At 41.1% G+C, this 21878-nt stretch overlaps 1 protein-coding gene across 2 annotated transcripts in view; it reads right to left on the bottom strand.

Annotated features, from left to right (window-relative positions):
* PRKAR1B (protein kinase cAMP-dependent type I regulatory subunit beta) overlaps positions 1–21878 on the bottom strand; it is a 91400-nt gene that overhangs the window by 36529 nt on the left and 32993 nt on the right. For both annotated transcript variants that reach the window (XM_015643077.2, XM_015643078.3), the window contains exons 5-6: positions 3876–3937; positions 3103–3149 (exon numbers count right to left, since the gene is read on the bottom strand). In XM_015643077.2, coding sequence (XP_015498563.1) covers positions 3103–3149; positions 3876–3937 — 109 coding nt within the window. The remainder of the gene's footprint in view (positions 1–3102; positions 3150–3875; positions 3938–21878) is intronic.

Below are 21878 nucleotides of genomic sequence, written 5' to 3' on the forward strand. Positions count from 1 at the left end.
CGCCAGCTCCTTTTTGGCACACGCTCCCATTTGTCTAAGCAGGAAATCTTGCAGTAGACAAGTGACCTCTAAGCCTTCAATGTTTGTGCCATCATCTACCTCATGTGCACTGTACCCCTCTGCAGGGACAGTCATGAGATAAAATCCATAAAATCAACCCTGATGTGCTAAGAGGAAGAGTGTGACTGATAATTCAATAATGTCAGCTCTGGTCAAAGTGTACCTGCTTTGTAGGATACAGTAGAAGAGAGGAAAACCCCATGTTTTCCAAGGCCTACCTCTTCCTCATTCTAAAATCCTTCTTTTGCATATGAAAATTGGTGCCCTTCCCTTGGCCCACAGAAGAAAATGTAGAGATATTTTATTCTGTGCTAACAGGGCTTGTTTATACTCTAAGGAAATGTAGGAGTTGAGAATGAAGTGCTATTATATTAAAAAAATATTTCATGGTACTTCTAATTTGACTCAGATTATTTTGTAAGGGAAAATTTTAGAAAGTTCTTACTTAGTCTTTGGGGTGCCTGTGCCAAAACTCGAACAAAAATTACTTTTACATGCTGCAGCTTTTTAAACTCAAAACACCACACACTGATTTTGTTATTCTCACTTTGTTGGTGGTTTCTGTTTGGTTTTGGTTGCTTGGTTGATAGATTTTATTGGGGTTTTTTTTGTTTTTGTCATGCCTTTCTTCCACGGGTAGGGATTTTATGGTGACACTTGCGACCTCCTTTACATCTGTGTGTGGAAAATCTGGGTGCTTATCAGTCATGATGATCCCAGAGTAAATTGCTCCTTGAATGCACCACTCCTGGTATTCCTGCTGCTCCCAAGCAGATCAGGGAATGGCAGCAGAGACCCTGGCCAGGGGTTAAAGCCTCTTTGCACGTGCCAACACCAGCTGAACCAGGCAGAAAATGGCTCGAGGCTCTAAGTCTCGGGGTCAATTGTCTCCACTCCAAGTCACTTTTTTTCTTGGAGAAGCATGGAAGCAAGCCAAAAAAGTATCTGGCAAGGCTTAAATGAACAGCAGCTTGCTTACTAGCGGCCTGGGGTTTCCTCAGACAGCACAGATTTCAGCAGTTCTGCACAGAAAGCAGCAGAACTCCTCTGGGGAGCACCACAGCTGGGGTGATGGTGCTCACCCAGGGGCTCTGGAAGCAGCTGCCTTACACAGGAGCAGCTCACCCTGCACTGGTGCCCTGCCACAGACTTTGCTCTGAGGGAAAGCTGGGATCAGCTCCCTGCAGCTGCCCAGTTAATGCAGAGAACCTCCAGCTCCCACCCCAGCAAACGCCCCGTGCCTTGCACAGCACCTTGCACTGCAATTCAGGGGCACTCTGGATGAAGTTTTGGGAAAAGCTTCAGAAGGAGAATAACCAAGCTGAGCAGATGGGGAGAGCAGTGGGAAGGTAACCAGGAGGCACCTTAGGGGGTGCTGAGGTGGGGCAGTGTGAGAGCAGGTCACAGGAGTTTGGCCACACACAGGTGGGCAGAAGCTACAGTGGTCTCTGGACAAGCACAGTCCACATTACATTTTTAACTCTTGTTAAGAAGTATTTGTGCCACAGGTGATGTCTGTACATGTCTCTGGTTAAGTGTCAGGGTGGCATTGTGGTGGATATGTCCATTTTAATCTGTTCTAGCAGCTATAGGTTGATTTTAGGGGACTTGGGAGTGAGAATGCATATGAAATCAAAGTGGCAATCTACTCAATGAAACCCTATTCAGTCACTGTTTTTTAAGAGCAATATGTGCATACAGAATATTAACTCTTTTGCAATTAATTGCAAAGGTTTTTCAAACTGTTTTCTGATGTCATTCAGTCCTTCACTATCCCTGAGCTGAACACTGAAGAAAGCTTTCCTAAAGGTGCTGAGAGAGGACAAATTCTTTTTAAAGAAGATTAATCTATAACTTCAACATGTGCATTTGCGTGTTTGCAGGTCTGATTCAAAGCCAGTGAACTCATTTAGCTCCCTATCGGTCCCAAGCCAATTATTTTAAAACTAAATTTTAACACTGTTCTATAAATATTGCCCTTTTATTTTCTGGCCCTGTGGATGTGGCAGTGTTTGCTATTGAGAGGGCTGTCTGATAGGAACAGTGAGTCAGACGGATTTCCTGAGGAGCAGCTTCCAGAGGCAGAGGCAGCATGTGAGGTTTCTCAATTCCCAACAATACCAATTAGATGGTCTCCTGACACAAACAGACCGCTAAAAGAAAATAACTTTCACTAAAATAACTCTGTGCCTCCTGCCTGGATTTAAAATAAATCACCTTCTTCTTTAAATATGCCAAACCAAACTCATGTGGGCATCTGAAGAGCAGAGTTGCTAATGAGCAAGTCTGTCCTACCCAGCTACTGTGGATACATGAGATGTGTGTAGGAACCCGCAGCAAAACTGCAAAAGGATGAGTTTCATACAGGAGAGGAATGACAGGAGGTGAACAGTTTATGATTTGGAAGGCAGGTTCAGAAAGAAGTTTCTTTTCAAAGACTTGCTGATTAAACCACTGCGTACTCCTGTAAACATTTTGTGGTCTAACAGATCACTTTACACTTATAATAATCTTTGCTTTATTAATATGCTGCATTGTTCTTATATTTGGACCTAATTTTAAAAGCAAATAAAGGTTTCTAAGATGAAACTCACTGCCTGAGGCTGTATCTCAATTTCTGGAAAAAAAACAAAACAAAACAAAAACAAACAACACAAGAGCTAAGCTAACTGATTAAAGAAAATATTTTCTTTATGGTTGATCTGAACCCTCAGGTGCATTCCAGCATGGTGGCCTGCTCTGCCAAAGACTGCACACCTCCAGGTGTGGTTAGGGCTCTGAAGATAATGTCATTTGCTTGGTTTTGATACCATTTTCCTGCTTGGAATGGACAAATAAGCTAGGATGTAACTCATGCCAAATTTAAAATTATGAACAAATAACCTAACACAGCAAAAGCAAAGTAATGAAACCAATCCTGTGAAATCTAGTACAAGAAGAAAGTCAGACTCACAGCACATGGCTGACTTCAGCTCTCTGCCAAAGCACACAGTTTTATTCTGGAGCTTCAAAATAAATACTATACTGCAAGAGCATACTTACATCCACCTCGCCTTGGTCAATCACATAGAAGTTGTCTCCCTCATCACCTGGAAACAAAATACAAAAGGTGATTGTTTCCTGAAGGTCTGCCAAGCTATTCAATAACTTCCTGCCCCTGTATTTAATCCTGTACATATTTGCACAGGTTTGTACACCAGATTACTTACAGGGAGATTAATTTTCTAAAACATCCTTGCTTATTTGCCTTCATAAATCAAAGTATCGCTATGATTTCTTGCTATTAATACCTTTCAATTGCATTAATTTATCTCTTTTGAGATTCAGGTAAACACTCAAGAGGTTTTAATATAGCCTGAGGGCAGTGAAGTCCTCCACAACGTGCTGCAGGCATGCAGGTAAGTTGCCAAGTGTGATAGCTCTGATATAGCACAATGAGGTGTTGAATATTCCCAACAACCATAAAAATATTTTCCATCTCTAATTACTCTCAGCTTGCCTGTGCCACCCTTATGCATCCTGAGCTGGGGTTTACTTCCTATCTTCAGTTAAGGAATGAACATTTTCATTTGAAGTGGTGTTTATCTACATTTAATTGTAGCACTTTGAAACCCTGGAGATCTACCAGAGTGGGGTTCTCTGCATGTGCAGCAAGAGATCTGCATCCATGAACTTATCATATGGCTGCACACTTGGAGGCCTTTGGAATATAGTTATTCTTCCCATTAGGCAGAGAGGGTGAAATCTCAAATGGAGAGATATGAATTCTAGGACCCAAGCAAACACAGAGGAGGAAAAATGACAGGAAGAATTACCCTGTTGTATGACTGTTTCTCCCGCGATGTGTGTGACAGGGAACATGGCATCAAATATGTCACTGGAAAAAAAAAAGAAATAGTTATTAATAAATCAGACCTATTTCTTATCTTCCATCTTATCTATTGTTTATTTATCCTTTGTTAACAGATTTTGCCGAAAAAGGAAAGGAAAACATTAGCTGTAACTGGAAAGTGAACCCCTGCTCGGCAAGAAATCAAAATAACTTGTTAGACACAAGCTGTGGTTTAAATCTGAGACCATGACTTGGTGTGTGCTGTTTTGAAAGAACTCCTGAATTATGTGGAGAAAGGCACCTCTTACAGCAGTGCACAAAGGGCCAGCCTGAGTACTGTGTTGTCTGAGCAGAGATTTCACATTTTCAGCTGTGATGGGTTTGTGGCCCAGCAGTGACTGCCAGATGCCCAAACGGGAGCTCTCCTCCTCTGAACATCTGGCCTTGCGTTTACAAGCAAAACCTGTTCCACAGTACAGAGCACATTTGGAAAGGTAGTTGGCTCTAAATTAATGTAGCATAAGAGCTGGCAGGAGATTGCACTCACAGTGCAGAAGAGGCCAAACTCTGAAAATCTCAGCGAGTTAGTCGTGAGGAGGGAATCCAAGCGATGCTACAGAAAGAGGGAAGCTGCAGAAGAGCCTCGTGCTCATTAATCACGGCTGAATTACACACCTTGCCATGTCTCCAGCTCCCTGTCACATCGCCTTAAAAGGCCAGGCAGAGCAGTGGGGATGGGAACACACCCTGCACCAACACTTCGGGCAATGTGCCCAAACCCAGTCCTTTGTTTATTGAGGGAGACAGCAGGCTCTGTGGAGCCAGGGCTTCCTTTCCCCACATCAGATTTTGGGGAAACTTATTTTCAGAAGCATGAACCACATCGAAACAGGCGCTCCCCACCTCTCTTCCCCTTCCTATGCATCAGCCTCAAGGGCTAAAGGAAATAGCTCCCCAACAAAAACAAAAGGCAGCAAGAGGGGATTGTTAACTGCTCTCTTCCCTGGTCTGGCCTAGAATGGTCCATCCAGGGACCACTGATGACAGTGGTGAGATGAAACACTTCAGTCTGGAGTGCAGAAAGGACCTCACACACACAACTACACAAACAGAGAAGAAACCTAAAATCTTCATCAAAACAGGCAGAAGATCAGTCACCAAATCCATGAAACCCATGCTACATTTCAATGCCTTATATGGGAAATGCATATTGTAAAATCCCATTATTAGCTTATTTCCTGTTCAACTGTTCCAGACTTTATTCAGGCTCAGTTCTAGGAAATGTTTCACTCCCAAGTTCGAATTGCTCATGTCTTTCCTCTCCATCAGTCTGAATGTTTTTGCTCAGGATCACAGCTCTGCGTCAGCACCGCTTGTAGGAGAACTGGGAGATTTCAAACCAGGCACCTCCCACAGCACCTGCAAGGGATGCTCAGCCCATGGCCTATATATAACAAAATCATATCATTTACTCCAGCTCTTTTCATCAAGGCCAGTCCATGCTATTCCTACTCACATTCAGGAAACACCTCCACCATGGATACACAGAGGCATCCAGGAGAAACTTCTTCCTCACCTCATTCTGAGCACCAATTTAAAGACCTACAACAAATTATTTTGAAAAGCTCATGCACCTTATTCTTAAGTGCCCTAAGCTTGTTTTTGTGATCTTGCATAGATTCAGCATTTCTCCAAGGGCTTTCTCTGCTGGCAGAAACCATCTGCATGGTACAGCCAGATCTCTGGGGCTGGTCCCTGTGCCAGTGCTCCAGCTGGAGCTGGGAGCTGAGCTCCAGCAGGATGGGGAAGCTGCCACACTGCTGGGTGCCAGACTGGACTTCGTGTCCCTGGGGAAAGTCCAGTTGTTCCTCAGCAGCTCTGGGGCTGGGAATTCAGTGGGACAGAGGCTCGTTTGCCTCCCTCTGGTTTCACCTTGGCTGTGCCCAGGCTCCTCACTGAGCTCTGAGAGCAGTTCTGCAGCCTGCAGAACATTTACTGAGGAAAAGGCACTCTGTGAGGCAGAAAGTCTTCAGTGTGATACATCCAAAAATAGGAACAACACGGTGAATATCAATAACCAAACCAAAATGTGCTGTTTGAGCAAACTTGGAAACTTTTCCTTTTTTTAATAGAAATACAGAGGAAATAACTACCCGCAGCTTCACCCTTTCATCCTTGTTTTAATCCTCTATTTTATTTATAACTTAACAATTGACTGTACAAACAGTGCTCAATAAATTATGTATAGCACTGCACCCTTCTCCAAAATGTTCCACATTTTATTTCTACATCACCTTTTAGTTTTATCAAAAAAAAACCTCTTAAAACTCACAGACCAAAACTTTCAGCTGCCAGTGTAATGAACCCAAAGTCTATTAGCAAAAACAGCAGATTTATCCTAATACTCTGCTGTGTAGGAGAGTATCAGTGTAAATATTCTAGTACCCCATATATGTTGGGGTGAAATCTGAAGCTTATTTCAGTGAAGTCTTAATCTTATTAGACCAAGATTTGGATTTTTAAAGAGACTTTTGAAGGACATGTCATCAAAAATTATTCAGAAGTACACATGAACATAGAGACATACAAGGTACCCAAAGTTATCGTGATGTTGATTTACAACTCCAAAGTGAAAACAGAGCATGTCTTTGATATAAATGTAAACAACCAATAATATCAGAACTGTCAGTGAAAAGACACCACTGTGTTCCTTTTCTGCTAGGGAATTACTGTTCTTAATTGATATGGTTAGGCCAAGATCTCTCATAGAGATTAACAAGTTGAAGTATTTCTGCTTTTGGATGCTCAGTTTGAGATTCATTAAACATCCTCAGATCTCCAATGATATGGATCAGCAGGCAGCCTCAAAGTTTCTCAGCCTACAAGGCAGCCAAGAGCTGGGCCTTTCAGAATGGCACCAAAGAAAACCAACCTTCTGGAAATTATCACCTCCTAAAGTACCAAATGCTTAAGATCCCTGTAGGAAATCTGGTTTTTGATTCACTTCAGATTAAGTGTAGAATGAGTTTGGAAATTTTTATTCCCTTTATCTCCAGTGTCTGAAATAAACACAAAAATATTACAAGGACCAATATACCAAAATACTTCAAAAATTTGAAGTCTCTGTTCCTGAACCAAGCCAAAATCTGAAGCTGCAAAAAACCAGACCTATTTTCCATCCCCCCAATAAAGTGTTGATGCTGGCATATTCAGTTCAAGCCATGTGTTCCTGGGCCTGTACTATGTAGAGAACACAAGCTTTAAATACTGAATAAGTTGAGTAAGTGGTGCTTGCTAAAGGCATAAACAATACAGCCAAGGCCAAAAATATGGTCTGTTGTTTTTCCCTGTACCACACACTTGTTTATAAGACATCCAAAATCATTCTCTGGCCATTACAGCAAAAAACAACCCTTACAAACACAGTGCTGCAACCATCCCACCACCAAGCAGAGACTGTAACTACAGCTCTGCAAAAGTAGGTGTATTTCTGGTGTTTGAAGGGGATTTTAAAAAATAATTAGGGCCAAACACATGCAAACACATTCCTGACAACCAAATATTCTTTTTTTCAAGCACAAGCAGGGTTCACTCTAGCACGAACAGAAAGCCAGAAAATCAGTAGTTAAGTCTCAAATGTTGAACTACCATGATTTCATCTTCTGTCTGAGCTGCAGCACCAAGAACACAGCAGCCTCTGTCTCCTGCCCCTGCACTGTTGACACCGACCGTGCTCGCAATGCTGTGTGCTCAACTGATATGGAAATGGTTTGATTTTTTGCCAGGATTTTTATGATTGTGCTGTAAATGAGAACTGCTCAGAGGGATTTCTTTATTTTGTTGACCACATATCATTTGCCCTCTTTCCAAATGACTTATTCAGGTGATGGATGAAGAAAATAGGGCACCAGTTCTGGTATTTAAGCTGCTGTTCCATGAAACTGTAACCAAGAGAGCTGCACTGATCCAGAGTGTCCTGGGCTCAGCATCCACACTTGGAGGGCCCTTTTTTACCCTCTCCAAAGCCAAAGGTTTTGACAGGCTTTGCAGTTTTTTTAAACCTTCCCCACCTCCCCCCAGAGGAATCTATATCTGGTTGCTCATGGCTCTTGGGAGTCAAGCATTTGTTCCAATCAGAAGGCATCAAGGGCAATTTTTTGGCTTAGAAGTGTAGTTGCAGGTGGGACAGCATGTACCCAAATATCCAGGTTTAGATCCAAAGGAGGCATTAGCAGGACACCACTAAGGCTTTCCAGTGGCATTTCTGCATCTTTAATTCTTTTCAACCTTCTGATATTATCACTCAAAAAGAAATCACAAGATTGTGAGCAGCAGAGAACATACAGGGAGCAGTGAACTAATCCAGCAAAGTGAAACCAAGAAATGCGTTTAGACATGAAATCTCTATCTATTCAATCAAAAAATACCAGCTGTCTGCTTAGGGAATATCAAAATTTCGAAGACTTTTTTTAAAAGGTCAAAGATATCAAAGGCTTGCAGCAAGTTTTAACACATAAAGTGTCTTCCATGAGTGTACATGGATTGCAAACAACTGCAATCAGATCTGGAATCACAGGGGCTGATCCTCTGCTGTCTGGCATCTCTGATGATTCCTGGCCACCTGGCCAGGTTGAGCCAATTCTCTTCTGATGCCAAGAAGGCAAACTGCACTCAAAGCAATGAGACTGCAGCTATTTAGACCAGAAAAGGATCTATCACAGTGATTGCAGAATAAATATAATGAAACACTTTGCTGGTTTAATTCAGTAGCTTTTTATGGACCTCATTTGCCAAGAAGCAAATGCCTGTGCTAAGAGGAAGCCAGTGGAGAAGGCAGGGCCAAGGGGTTCTCTTTCTCACGAGAAAAAGTGAGTGATAAAAATAAATCATCTCATCTGCTTTTACACCGAGGCCTCTTGGAGTCGACATAGAACAGGAGATAGAAAAAAACCTGATGTGCACTGTGGGTAATATAGCACTGGCAATAGGCAACTGAGAAGAAGCTTGTTAAAACAAAACGAGAGAAAGAGAATTCCAAGCACTTTCAGAACCAGACCATGGCAATGGCCAAAATAGGGAAACTATGTAAAACAATTTATCAGTTTCACAATCAGATTTCTTTCCAGCCCTTGCTGTGCTGAATGCATTGCAGGGAAGGAAAAATGGAAGAGACAAAACGTATATGTGTTAGGCAAAAATTGAAAATCCTCACTGTACCTGCAGGTTATAATTTGTCAAGAGTTCAATCAGAACAATTTCATGGTGCAGGCAGCCTCAGAAAGCCTTCAATGTTTGCACTATGCAATTTTTCCTTCTTTTGCTATCTGTCTAGCAAAACAAAGCCAGCCCTGTGTTGTTGAGGACAGCTTTAAAAGATATGGAGCTGTTCTGGCATAATTCAACAAAAGACACGCAACATTTTCTCGGAATGAGGCTGCCCTAGCAGCAAGATTCAAGTATTTTAAACCTTTCCTACTCACATACCTTTAGAGTTTAGTAAACAGAGTTGGTAGTAACTCCACCTCCATTTAGCTGTAGCTTTGGGTACTATCAGGGTACTATTTTAAGATTCCTAAAATGGGGGGTAGGAAGTGGAGGTGTAGGGGGTCTTCTTATGTACTTCTGAGATTTTCTTATGATTCATTTCCTGAAAAGACAACATCTTTCTAGCAATTGTTCTAACAACAGCTCCTCCTGCTCTGTAAGGAGGAAGAGCACAAAATTTAAACCAGACTGACTTCAATAAACATCTGTATAGTGAGGGAATAAACACACTACTTTACCACTGAATAAATTGCAAGGATCTCTGCTATGTGTAAGTACAAAGCTCCCATCCATACTCCTTGTTCCTAGGAATGCTGCAAGTCCTTGCTAATGTACAATACTGGAACCACCAGGAACCATTACTATGATTTACTGACTACTGAGAATAAAAGCAGTGCAACCAGGTAAAAGAAAAAATTCCTTTTTGGAGGTACTTAAAATTTACAGCCCCGAGTTTACAATTGCTATAATCAAATATGTGGTGTGGCAGGCATGTACCTAAGAAAGAGTCACTACTGAAGCCTTAACAAAAACATTACCCATCTGCTTGTTAATTTCTTTTCCTGTTAAGGCAGCAACAAATTAATTATAGCAACATCCAAAGTTATTAACAATTTAGAATATTTAATTACTTCATTATAATCGCTGGCTGATGATTAGTTATTATTACAATTAAGACATGCATTGATTTTACTATAATGATCATATAAATTGGACATGAGAAGACATTATGAATGGCAGGTCAACACTAAAGTCCATGTCTAATTCCATAACATGCATTGAGTCACAGGTCCACATAACTAACAGATACATGAAACAGAAAGAAATAAAAATTTATCATCTTCTGTGAAGTATTTCCATTTTACTGTTTTATGAAGTCCCTTTACAGGTTCATTAATTATTACACCCAACGAACAGAATACAGCTTTATGGGCAGAGCATCAATTAATTTTACAGGCTCTGTACATCTACGTGCCAATGGGTCACATCATCTTCCACATGTTAACAGCAGCCTCCAGAGAGAGCTTCTGCAGGGATCTTTATCTGGAAAGCTGTCTGCCACAGACTGCTGACACAAGAGGGAAAAAAGGGGACAAACAATGTGGCTCAAGCACAGGGCCCAATCCCTCCCCTGGTCTGGGCTCTTTTCCTCACCCATCCCTCAGAAGCATCATTTCATTGAAGTGACCCTGCCAAGCCTTGCTTGTACCATTCTTGTCCAAGAGGCAGGCCTTGGTGGAAATACAACTCATGTCCACCTCTTGCTATCACCTCCACCTATCCTTTCCCAAAGCTGAGGGAAGAGCCACATTTCCTTCAGCTAGCCTCACTTCCAGGCCTGTCACCACTTGGCCCAGAAGCCCTGAGGCAGAGCAGGCAGTGGGAGACAGAGGAGGAACACTGCACAATGTGGATGCTCGGCCCATCACACCTGGTGCCCAGAGCCAGGCCCGGGCACAGGACACCCCTTGGAGCAGCTGCAGCTGCCCAGAGGCCTTCACAGTTCCACAGTGTCAATAATCTGCAGTTCAAGAACAACTGCAGGCTGGGCTGTATCCCCAGGCCTGCGGCCAGCAGGCTGAAGGAACTGATTATCTCCCTCTGTTCAGCCCTCCTTGGACAGCCTGGACTGCCATGGCCGGTTTTGGGCTCCCTCATACCAAAGACACAAACTGGAGCAAGTCCACAGTGGCCAGCAAAATGGTCCAGGCCTGGGGCATAGAGCAGATGAAGAGAAGGGGGAGAACTGCGTTTGGTCTCTTGTGAAAACAGGATCAGGGAGATCTCATTGCTGTGAAGACAACAGGCACAAATGGGAACAGAGGAAATTACCACCTGATTGAGAGGAGGGAAAAATCCCGATGAGGGTGGTCAGACGCTGCAGAGGGGCCCAGGGAAGGGGTTGTTTCCAAACTGGGCAAGGCTCTGGGTGAGAGCAGCCAGCTCTGTGCAGCCTGCCTTTGAACAGGAGCTGGGAGCAGGGATGTCTGGAAGCCCCGTCCACCTGCCGGGAGCCCAGGGCTTGGCACAGAGCTGCTCCCAGTGGGAGGGATGAGGTGGTCCCAGCCCCGGCCGCAGACACGGGGGAGGCAGGGGAGCGTGAGTCAGAGGCCAGCTGGAGAAAATCCCATGCATAATGCACGGAAAATATGCTCTCTGTGCACTGGTGGAGGAATATCTGCCCTTCTGCGTGAATAATTGCAAAGAGGCTGGGTCCCAACTTCCCATCACTAACACCACCGCTCACCGACAAAGTCTGTGCATACCAGGAGGCCTTGAGTAGGAACTGGGCAACATGATTTTTCTTGGGAAAAAAACCAGTTTGCTGAAACTGAATATTCCTGTCAAAAATGGCTGATGTCATTTCCCATTTAAAATGTTTCAAAAGTTTTGAAACTGTCTGATTGTCCTACTGTGATAACTTCAGAGGATCTACTTTTCACAACAAAATTACTCCAAAATAACATTTCTTAGTGAAAAGCTGAAATCAAAAGAAGGCATTGTTGAAAATGCTATTTCAGTTGAACATAATCACATTTGTTCTCTTGTATTCTGTGTGTGAGCATTCTCAAGATTTTCATATTGGAGCTAGGATTCAAGATGAGAGACAAATTTAAATGCCAAAAGAGAAACAAACAAGCAAAAGCAAAAGTCCAGAAGAACTTGGGTCAATAAAATATGCTAGTTGATAAAATATACAAATAGATATACACAGGTGTAGAGAAACACAAATACTAAACTGCACAGGCTTCTTTCTGGTTTAGCAGGTACAGTCCCTTTCCTTAGCCCCAGCCTTAGTAATGGAACTAATGACAGAGACATTTATGGAGATAATACACTGCAAAAACAGCATTACTGCAAGCACACTCTGCTGAAACTTTTATCTTGAGAAGTCCCCAAATGCATCATTATTCAAAGCAGAAAAGGGAACTGTAATGAAGCCAAAGGTGTTATTTGAATGCATGGGCATAGTAGAAGTGACCCAGGAAAAGGCTCAGCACATGAACTTCAGACCATGTGGGCCAAATTCATGCCTGGTGTCACTGAAATGAGATTGGTGTATTTGACCTGACTAAACACAAGAATGGCCCTTTAAGTCCTGCACAAGTCTATGAGTTTTCATTTTCCCCACAATTAATTACTTCCTCAAAATTCTGGAAAAACAATGGAAGATACCATGCTGAAAAAATAAGTATTTTAACTTAATACTTGAATGAATAAATGTTTTAACTTAATAGCTGAAAGAAAATTGCTGCTGGTTGGACTGAAACACACCACTACAAGAATAACATCATCCCTAAAACAAGACTCTGCTGTTACTAATATGAAGCAAATTCCACCAGTGATAAAGAGCAACCACAACAAAGCCCCCATATTTGAACAATTTATTTCCTTCTGGTAGTTTTAAATCCCTTCACTCTTTAATTTGAAGCTCCCTCTTCTGGACTATCCCAATGGAGCTGTGCACTCCTCATCCTTACTTCAGGAACCAGGTAAAACAGCTGAGAAAGCCCTTGGCAAGTGGCACTGATAGAGGTGATCACTGTGGCCCAAATTCATGGTTACTACAGCTGAAGTGGTCTGAAAATACAACAGAGTATGCTGAGATTTCAAGAGCTGCCAGAGGGCTGCAATTGGAAATACAAAATTATGTGACCTCTTGGAGTAGATGATGGTGGAGATGTCCCTCAACACAGGTACATGGAATATTTACCCCTGACGATATCCCTGCTTAGGGATATAAGACATTATTTTCAATGAGAAACTCTAACAAATCAAATTTCACACATAAGTAAATATGAACAAAACCATACTATGTTGCCTTACAGTTCACATTCTGCAGTGAAGAGAAACATCTTCACCCCAATTGTAATAGCTTTTTTTTGTTTTGCCTCAGGACATTCTTTCATGAAAATGAAGTTTTATATATTTTTTATTTATTTATTTGTTTATTTATTTATTTATTTTACATTTTCTTGCATCCCTATGCTTAGAAAATTGTTGCCAGAGAAAGCTTTATTCTAATAATTCACCCAATTTTTCTATCCAGAGCATGGTTACACACAAACTGTTGTGGTTGTGGAACTTGGACATGAACATGATATTAACCTATTTCCCCCCCCATCCCATTCTCTGAAGGAATCACTTTTAACAGTTTTCTATAAATATAGGAAAATTCAATTGTATTTGATAATTACAATTGTTACTTCAAATGATATACTTACTGCTCCTACACACTATTTTTATGACTATAGCTTATGCACCTTGATGCCACAAGGCAGCACCTCTGCCTGGCAACTGTATCAGCACAAAAATAGATAAGAACTATTAGGTATTAGGCTAAAATCTTTACCCTTCCATGCCTGGTGGTCCTTTCCATCAACATAAAAATCAGAGTACTGCAAGGATGCTAAAGATGTTAAAGAATAACACAACACAAAAGAAGGACAAGATGCTCAATGTAAGTGCAGCAAGAGGGGGTTTGTTCATGTACAATAATTTAGTACCTCAGGATATTCTGATAATATCAATATATGAGGCCAGTGGAATAGCTCAGGAGCAGTGAGAGAGCAAAGCCAAGCTCTGCAGAGTTGTAGCTCCGAGCCCCTGAGCGGTGCCTGCTGCGAGTCAGGAGCGTGTGCTGCAACTAATCCCAGAGTGTTGGACACGCGTCTCCCCTGGCTGACAAGCTCAGAGCACACGGCTGCAGCCATCTCCCACATCTTGCTTAATTAATTTCCATCCCTGTTGTGTGCTCCCACACCTGCAGATATCAAACAGCTGCCTATAATAAAAACATTTTAACCTGCGTTAGTGGATAGGATTCAATTTCGTTTATAATTGGATAGGTAAATGAAATCATTATAAAATAGCTGATAAAGGTTCTCTGGAATGAGTCAGAATGGGTTTTTAAAAGTGTGTAAATCTAGCGTTAAAGAGCTGATGAATAAAATTCACATCTAACGCAAAACCACATGTCCACAAGCTCTTGCTTTTCTATTTGCATATCTATTATAGCTTACAGACATGTGCAAACTCATACACCCACACATTTTCCTTATGTTTTCCTTAGGTTCATCATTACTCCCCTTCATCTCTGATTCAGAGCATTTCCGAGATAGAATCTTCTACAATAAAACGAACTGGAGATAAAATTTCCCCAGACAACAAATACTTCTTTTGTAGGAGTTCTTAGTGAACTATCGCAATTAAGCAGTTTCATTTTTTACAGCTGCACTATAATTCAAAGAAGGAGAAAATAGAGATTGATTAGATCAGGCGAAACATGCATGTTTTCTTAAGTGGTCTATGTTTGCAGGGCTCTGAAGGAAAAGGAGCTATTTAGGCATGAAAAGCTTAAATCTGTAGATGCACAAACACAGACCTAAGGGCACACTTCCTTCATACCTATGGAAATAAATTCAGACGCCGTTACATTGCCTCATTCCATCTTTCTTATTAATTTTCCTTTACTAACCACTGCAATGTACATCAAAGACATCTTGAAGAGTCCCAGCAATATCCCTGGCAGCAACACCTGCTCCTTCCAACCTCCCAGCACCCCTTCCCCAGCACTCAGTATGTTTCTAAAACCTGCCCAGCAGACTCTGCACTCACCTCTTTCTTCCGCATTCTGCCGCAAACATTACAAAAATCACAAGTGCCCGGTGTTCAATTCTGCAGTGTAACGTGCACGGGCCTACTTTTATCTCCCCACAGTGATAGCAGATCTGGAAATCTCAGCTATGCTGGGCTTTCATTAGCATAGCTGGGATGGGAGAGGGGAAAAAGCAGTATATGCCTTCCTGCATATCTGCAGTACATTTTTGAAATGCCTGGTTGAAAGGGGACATGAAGAATTCTCTGGGCAGGCTGGTGGGTCAGTATAAACCCAGACCTTTGCTGTCACTCTTAGTCCAAACCTTCAAACACCTTTGCTTGGCTCTGCTAATTCTGTCCTTGCTTTCACGCTGGTATAATTTTGAAGCAATTTTTCAGCAGAAAGAATTGTATTTTATGGCATTAAATAAACCAGGACAAACCAAGCCCCGAAACAAATTACAAAAAAAACCTGCAGGAGTACATTATCACACGACTCATGTTGCTTCCTCCCAACTAAATAACCCTCCCAGTTTACAGATTTCTGTTTAATTTGGCCTCTGGCATGACAGAAAGGAATTTTTTGCCCATTTACACAACTCTATGAATCAAAGGTTGACAACAGTGAGCAGCTCCTCGGTCTGACTTGGAGGCATGCACCGAAAAGCAGCCAAGTGCTGTACTTGCTCTATCAGGTCTCCTGCACAGCCCAGCTCCACTGTGGCCTGTAGCACACACATCCCCCTCCAACACTTGATGTATCAGCAGCTAGAATTGCTCTGAATCCTGAATCCTGGCTGTGTTTGCTGCTCTGAACTGCTCCAAAACCAGCACCTTAAAACACTACGTCTGTAAGCTGTATTGTAACTGATTTAGATTAGGGTTAAAAAATAGTTTTTTTTTAAAAAATGGGTTTTGCTGTTTAAGGAACATATCTCCACTGGTTTAAATAGATTCTTTTAATGTAGGGCAAGCAGGCTTTATCTCTGTTGATATGAAATTCCAAAATACAATAAAGAAATGAAGCAGAAATTTCTATACTAAAGCCCACTTAAAAATAAATCCAATTAAAGGGAATAAATAGGACAAGAGAACAACTAATTCCTTGTCTTTGCTTCTCTTCAAGGAATATTCATATAAATCCCTGGTCTGACATTTATGCTGTTTCATGTGACAGGGATCAGAATTCTCCATAGCACAATGTTTTTAAACCATTTACTGCAGCAGCACCTTTATAACGAATAATAGAAACCTCTCCACACGCACAGAACATTTTCTATAGGCTCACAAAGGGTTTAACCCTGCAAGCTTTTATCCATGTGAACAGTCAGCACTCTAAGTTGGAATAAAAGGAGCAATTTAATGAAAAGGGGGTGGTAGAATCAGGGATTTGGAGTGAGAATGTTCTGGGATGAACATCTCTCTTATCTGTGCTGGTGAAGTGGTTTGTAATCACAAGTGTGAGACGTGTGCTTTGTGGTGCAGTAATAATAACAAGGAAAATCTTGGCCTTGGTGTCTGAATTAAGTAACTGCCCTGAAGCCTTCAGATTGCTTTATTTTAAATAGAAGATTTCACAACTCATGGATCAAATCATAGCCTTCTTTACCTGTTCCTGTGGCCAGAGGAGGTGGGAAGAGGTCATAAGCATTTAGACTCCACTTTGACTCTCACTTTGAGGGGGAGGACATCAGGAGGGACCCCAGCCGTGGCTGAATGGCTCGAGGTAACATTTATATGCAATGTTCCTGCCTAAATATCCAGGCACAAAAGGGAAATGCCTGCATGTGCTGAGGGACAACAGCCCAGAGAGATCCTGAGAGCAGCACAGCTTTGGGACACTTCAGTGTCAACCTAGACTGATGTTATCACACCAAATCAAATGCAATTAAAAAGGAAACCTTTAATAAGGACACAGCAGAGAAATTTCACTGGGTGAGGGTTAAAAGAGGGGCATGGAAGGCGGCAAAAAGTGCTCCTTAAATAGAGGAGATAAAGATGGCAGGAGATAAAAAGGTTAGACTAGGTGGTTAAAGGTCCCTGTTAACCCTAAACTCAGTGACAGATACAGAAAAGCAAACACTTGATCTCAGAAAGATTTGCTTATACAAAGAATGTCTTGAAAAACTCCCAGAAAAGAAGCAGCACTCAAAGCAACTCTTGGACCCTGGTAGTAGGTAAATACGTGATGAACCACACAGATATACACAGCTGCTGTGGGCCACGTCCCTCCCCACTGGAAACAGCAACGTGCACTCACATTCCTGAGATTCTCCTCAAGAAACGCTCTCTGCAACACCTCAATGGGAATATCAGAGGTTATTATAAAAATCTTACATGAATAACCCACTGAACAATAAATTGCTGATGTGCTATAGGATTGGTAACACTAAGTTGACTTTAAAAAATAGACTAATACATGCAAAGGTCACTAAAATATTTATATTAATGATGGAGCTGAACACTAAGCAGATATTGACTTCTGTTAAGGTGAACCTCAAGATTTATTGGCTTAAGAGGTAAACATTGACTGAGATAAATCCAAGGTCAATATTTACTACAAAGGACAATAAATCTCGGTGGCCCATGAAACATGAAATAAATAAATATATATGTATATATACATTCATAGACACAAGCACATCTACAGATATTTACACAAATTATCATCAACTTCATCTTTTACAGCTTGTTCTCCTAATTATGTCAGAGAGAACCAATGAACAATAATGGAAGAGTGCTAGGTGACATCTATTTGTGTGTGTTTGCACTGGTGATATCTTAGGGTGACATTTCTGCTTCTCCAAGTGATTCCTTTCCCACTGAGCCAGGTGAAAGCTTTCTCAGCCACAAAGGCAAGTCAAACTAGCTGTCCTATTTCCATCTTAGCTTGAGAACCCTTGCTTGTAACTCAAGAAGCAGAGTTACATGCAGCAAAAATAGTCTGAATAATTATCAAGCTCTGGATTTATCAGCCAGAAAGATTTCTGATGGAGCACTTCTGAATTCAGTGTAGCTCCAACTAAGGTCAAGTTTCTTCCCGCACAGCACAAGCGCAGGAGGGGAACACGTGGATATTCTGGAAGTGTTTTAACAAGAGGCACTTTTACTGGAGTTGTGGTCAATTTTGTATAAGCTCAGAACAAAGATGTATCAATCAAACTGAGCAAAATAAATAAATAAGAGCATTGGATGACTTTCAGAGTTATAGGCTTTTTCCTTGAACTAGAAAAGCAAATAAATTTAACAGGGGTGCTGACAAAAGTAGACCTTCTTCCTCCAAACATTATACAAGATCTAAGCCAAAAGGAAACAGATGACTTTGTGTGTTTGTAGGAAGTGATTAGAGAAGATAGAACTTAATTTATTAAGATGGGAGATGGTGATTCTTTTGTTGACTTTTCAGGTCAAGTGTTAAAACCTCCTGCAAATAAGGAGTAGGCACACTACAACTGAGCCTCAGCGGGTCAGGGGATTGGGCTTTTTGATGCTCAGGGTTTTTCTTGTTCTTTGAACAATTGTTTTGGAAAGCCAAGTGAGAGAAACCTGCAGTCCTTGCCTAGGTTTCCTGGTGGCTTCTTCTCTGCCCAGTGCACCAATTTGGGTAGCTGGAGGCTGGCTGGATCAACCTTCACCTAAAGTTCATTGGAACAGTGTCCACATTAGTGCTGGACACTGCCCTAAGCCAACAGCTTCCACATGACTTCTGAAGGGATGACAGAGCAAGCTATAAAGAATAAAGAAAAAAGGAAATAAAAGAGAAAAGAACAAAATTGGGGGAAAAAAAAAGGAAGAAAAGACAGAATAAAATGTTTGAAAAGAAGTATTTCATTTATCTACCAGCCTGACAAGTCTCAGGGAGGAATGTGGTGCTGTGCAGGCAGTGCTGGCCACTGGATTTGCAGGAAGGAAGAGCAATTAGAAGTGCTGGGCAGGAAAAGGCCTGTTAGCACTCTTACCTTTAACTTAATCTTTAATCTCCTCCTATGCCTCCAACTTGTCACCACAGGCATTAATCACCTTGCAGGTCTTATAGCCAGCTCAGGCTCATTTATATTATTTGTTTTAATGGCCTCTCTCATGCCATCAGTGTTCAGCAGTCAGTGGATGGTTCTGCCCCTATTTCCTGCTGGCTGCTTTGGTCCATCAAAGCCATGTGGTTTATTTTCACACAGGTTTCCTAAGGCTACAGCACAGCCACAGGTTTCAGTGATCATATCACAGTTGACCTCTGCAGAGAGTACTCCAGCATAATCCATGAAATATTATTGCTCCGAATATTTTAGAAGCCTCTGAACTCTCATTAATATGAACACTTTGTATTTCACTGAATTTTATTAATGTTCTTAGTAATTCAAGGAATGGTAGAATGGCTGCATTCTTAAGATGGATTTATTTCTTAGCTTGCAAAGAAAGGAAAAGCCGTTTTCAACTATAGAAAAATTGGAACATGAAAAATAATAAACTGACAAGCAAAAGACAAAATGTCTTTGTACTCTGTCTTCCAAATCCAGATGAGATCTTGGGCTAAGTGATCTCTCGACAGACAGAATCACTATATAAAACTTATAGCCAACACTTTTAAAATTAGAGGCCAAAAATCCAAATTTATGGGTTTTCAGAAGAACTGATAATTTCAGAATAGTTCTGTTCAGGAAAAATACGATGCCAAAATAGGCTCAATTAGTTAAGATCAACCTTGAAATGTTCAGCAAAAGGACTGCTGTCTCTTTTAGCAGAATCTGCATCCAGAACAGGGAGATTTTGTTTCTTGCAAACTATTTACCCCTCTGAGGATGCTCTAAAATGGGCTTTCAGTGAATGGTGATAGCAATTACAATATTTGGAAAATTTACATTTAATGTCACTTTCTCTTTGAAGTGGTGCCAAAAAAATTCCCTTAAAAATTGAGTTCTAAAAGCTGCTGTGAAGATCCAACTATGAATTCTTAATGTAATACCATATATATTTTATATGGTGAACTCATTTATATGCCAAAACATTTTATATGATAATTATTTCACAGCATGAGAAATTATGAGGAAATAACGAGGAAAGTTTTGGAAGAGATTTTAAGAGAAATAGTGACTCAGTGACCTGCTGGGGGAAAAAATGGGAAAGCATAAACCCCTTTCAGTTTCATTTGTTTTAATTAGAAGTAGAGATTTCTAAAAAATACTGTGTATTCCACTAGGATTTTGAGGAGGAGACATCCTAGCTGTTAATTTTCATGCAGTTGAAAACTAAATTTGTCAGACATCCCACAATCTGAAATTCTCATCGTGAAAGGCTTGGGAAGGCATCTTTTTCCTGATGTGAAATCAGGACTGCAGCACAAATGTCTGACCTTTTTTTAATCAACTCAGAAAAGACTGCATTAAAAAGCACTTTGTTCATCATCTTTGATGTCTGTACATTGATGTCATCTCAAAGTAACCTGGGCAGCTGTAGATTCACCATTGGTCCAACCTCGGTCATGCAAGGTTTGAAAACAAATTTTTAAGTCAGGAATAATGAAAGTCAGAGAGGTAATTGGAAAATGAGGCACACTGGAATATCTGCTTTCTCCCTTTATTTGATAACTGCTATTCTACAGAAAATAAATCAATTCTTTAAGCTAGCAGTTGCAGTGCTGAGAAGCAAGCTGCTGGTTAAAATGGGAAAGTTGATTAAGAAGAACCATAATGTGTTTGAGGCAATAATTTAAGGCAGATTAGCAGCAGTTGATATTGGAAGTGGAAGAACAAACCCAGAGGTCATTTTATTAAGGACATTTCAAGGCCCAGTCCTGACAGGTGGAGATGCTGTGTTCGGATGGATTGCACAGAGGATGTTTTGATGACTAAAGTAATAAAGTTGGAATGAAATTCAGTAATCTAACATGAAAGACCATATATGTTGGAGTTACAGCAACAATTTCTACTTTAATCTGGATTCATTAAACCACTGGGTCACAGCCACCCCTCCTACCCTTGGCTGGGAAGAAGGCAAACCCACCCTACATCAGTACAAACTGGGTCACTTTCAAGTGAGCAAGGAAGTGTTAATGCTGTTGTAAAAAGCAGTTCTGTAAATGATCTCACTGCAATAATGGGTACAATTATCATCAACCATGTGCAAAAGAAACAAAGAAACAAGATGCATCTGATTTGAAAAAGATGCATTAAAAGGTATTCTGGGGTGATAAGGGTAATGAGGAGTCTATCTTTTATAAAAGAAGAAAAGAGAATGAATCATTTACTGCAGTAAAATAAGTAAAGAACAGATAGCATTTTAATTTATAAGTACATAAGGATGAAAAGCAAGGGTTAGGCTGAACAACAGAGTTGAAAAGGAGTTACTTTAACTGATGGGCAATGAGGCCATGAAAAATCAACACATATAAACATTTAGGCTGGAAGTGAGATGCTCTCTTGCCATGGGAGAAGTAGCGTGCAGCAGCTTTCCAACAACTGTAGCCCAATAAACAGGATAAAACAAAAACATCTTCATTTAGGTTATGTGAGGAATCATATGACTGGGTTTTTATACAGTTATCAGATGGCTGGACTCAGTGACTCAAGAGAACCAATTCAGATTGTATTTCCAAGGACGAGCAAAGAGATGTTTCCTAGCAGGGCAACGAAGAGTAAAACAAGTACAGGAGAAAACACACTGATTCCTGACAGCCTATTCTTGTAACTGAGACAAAATAGCTGGGAACCTCATCAGATTCGTTCCTCTCAACTTTTTAAAAGATGAGAGGCAGTGCCAAACACTCAAAACAATAACGTCTTGCCTTTATAAACAACCTTTAGTATCAGTGGATATAAAGCAGAGCCTTGGACATCTGCTGAGCATG

The sequence above is a fragment of the Parus major genome, chromosome 14 (genome assembly GCF_001522545.3).
Source record: "Parus major isolate Abel chromosome 14, Parus_major1.1, whole genome shotgun sequence".
Taxonomy (NCBI): domain Eukaryota; kingdom Metazoa; phylum Chordata; class Aves; order Passeriformes; family Paridae; genus Parus; species Parus major.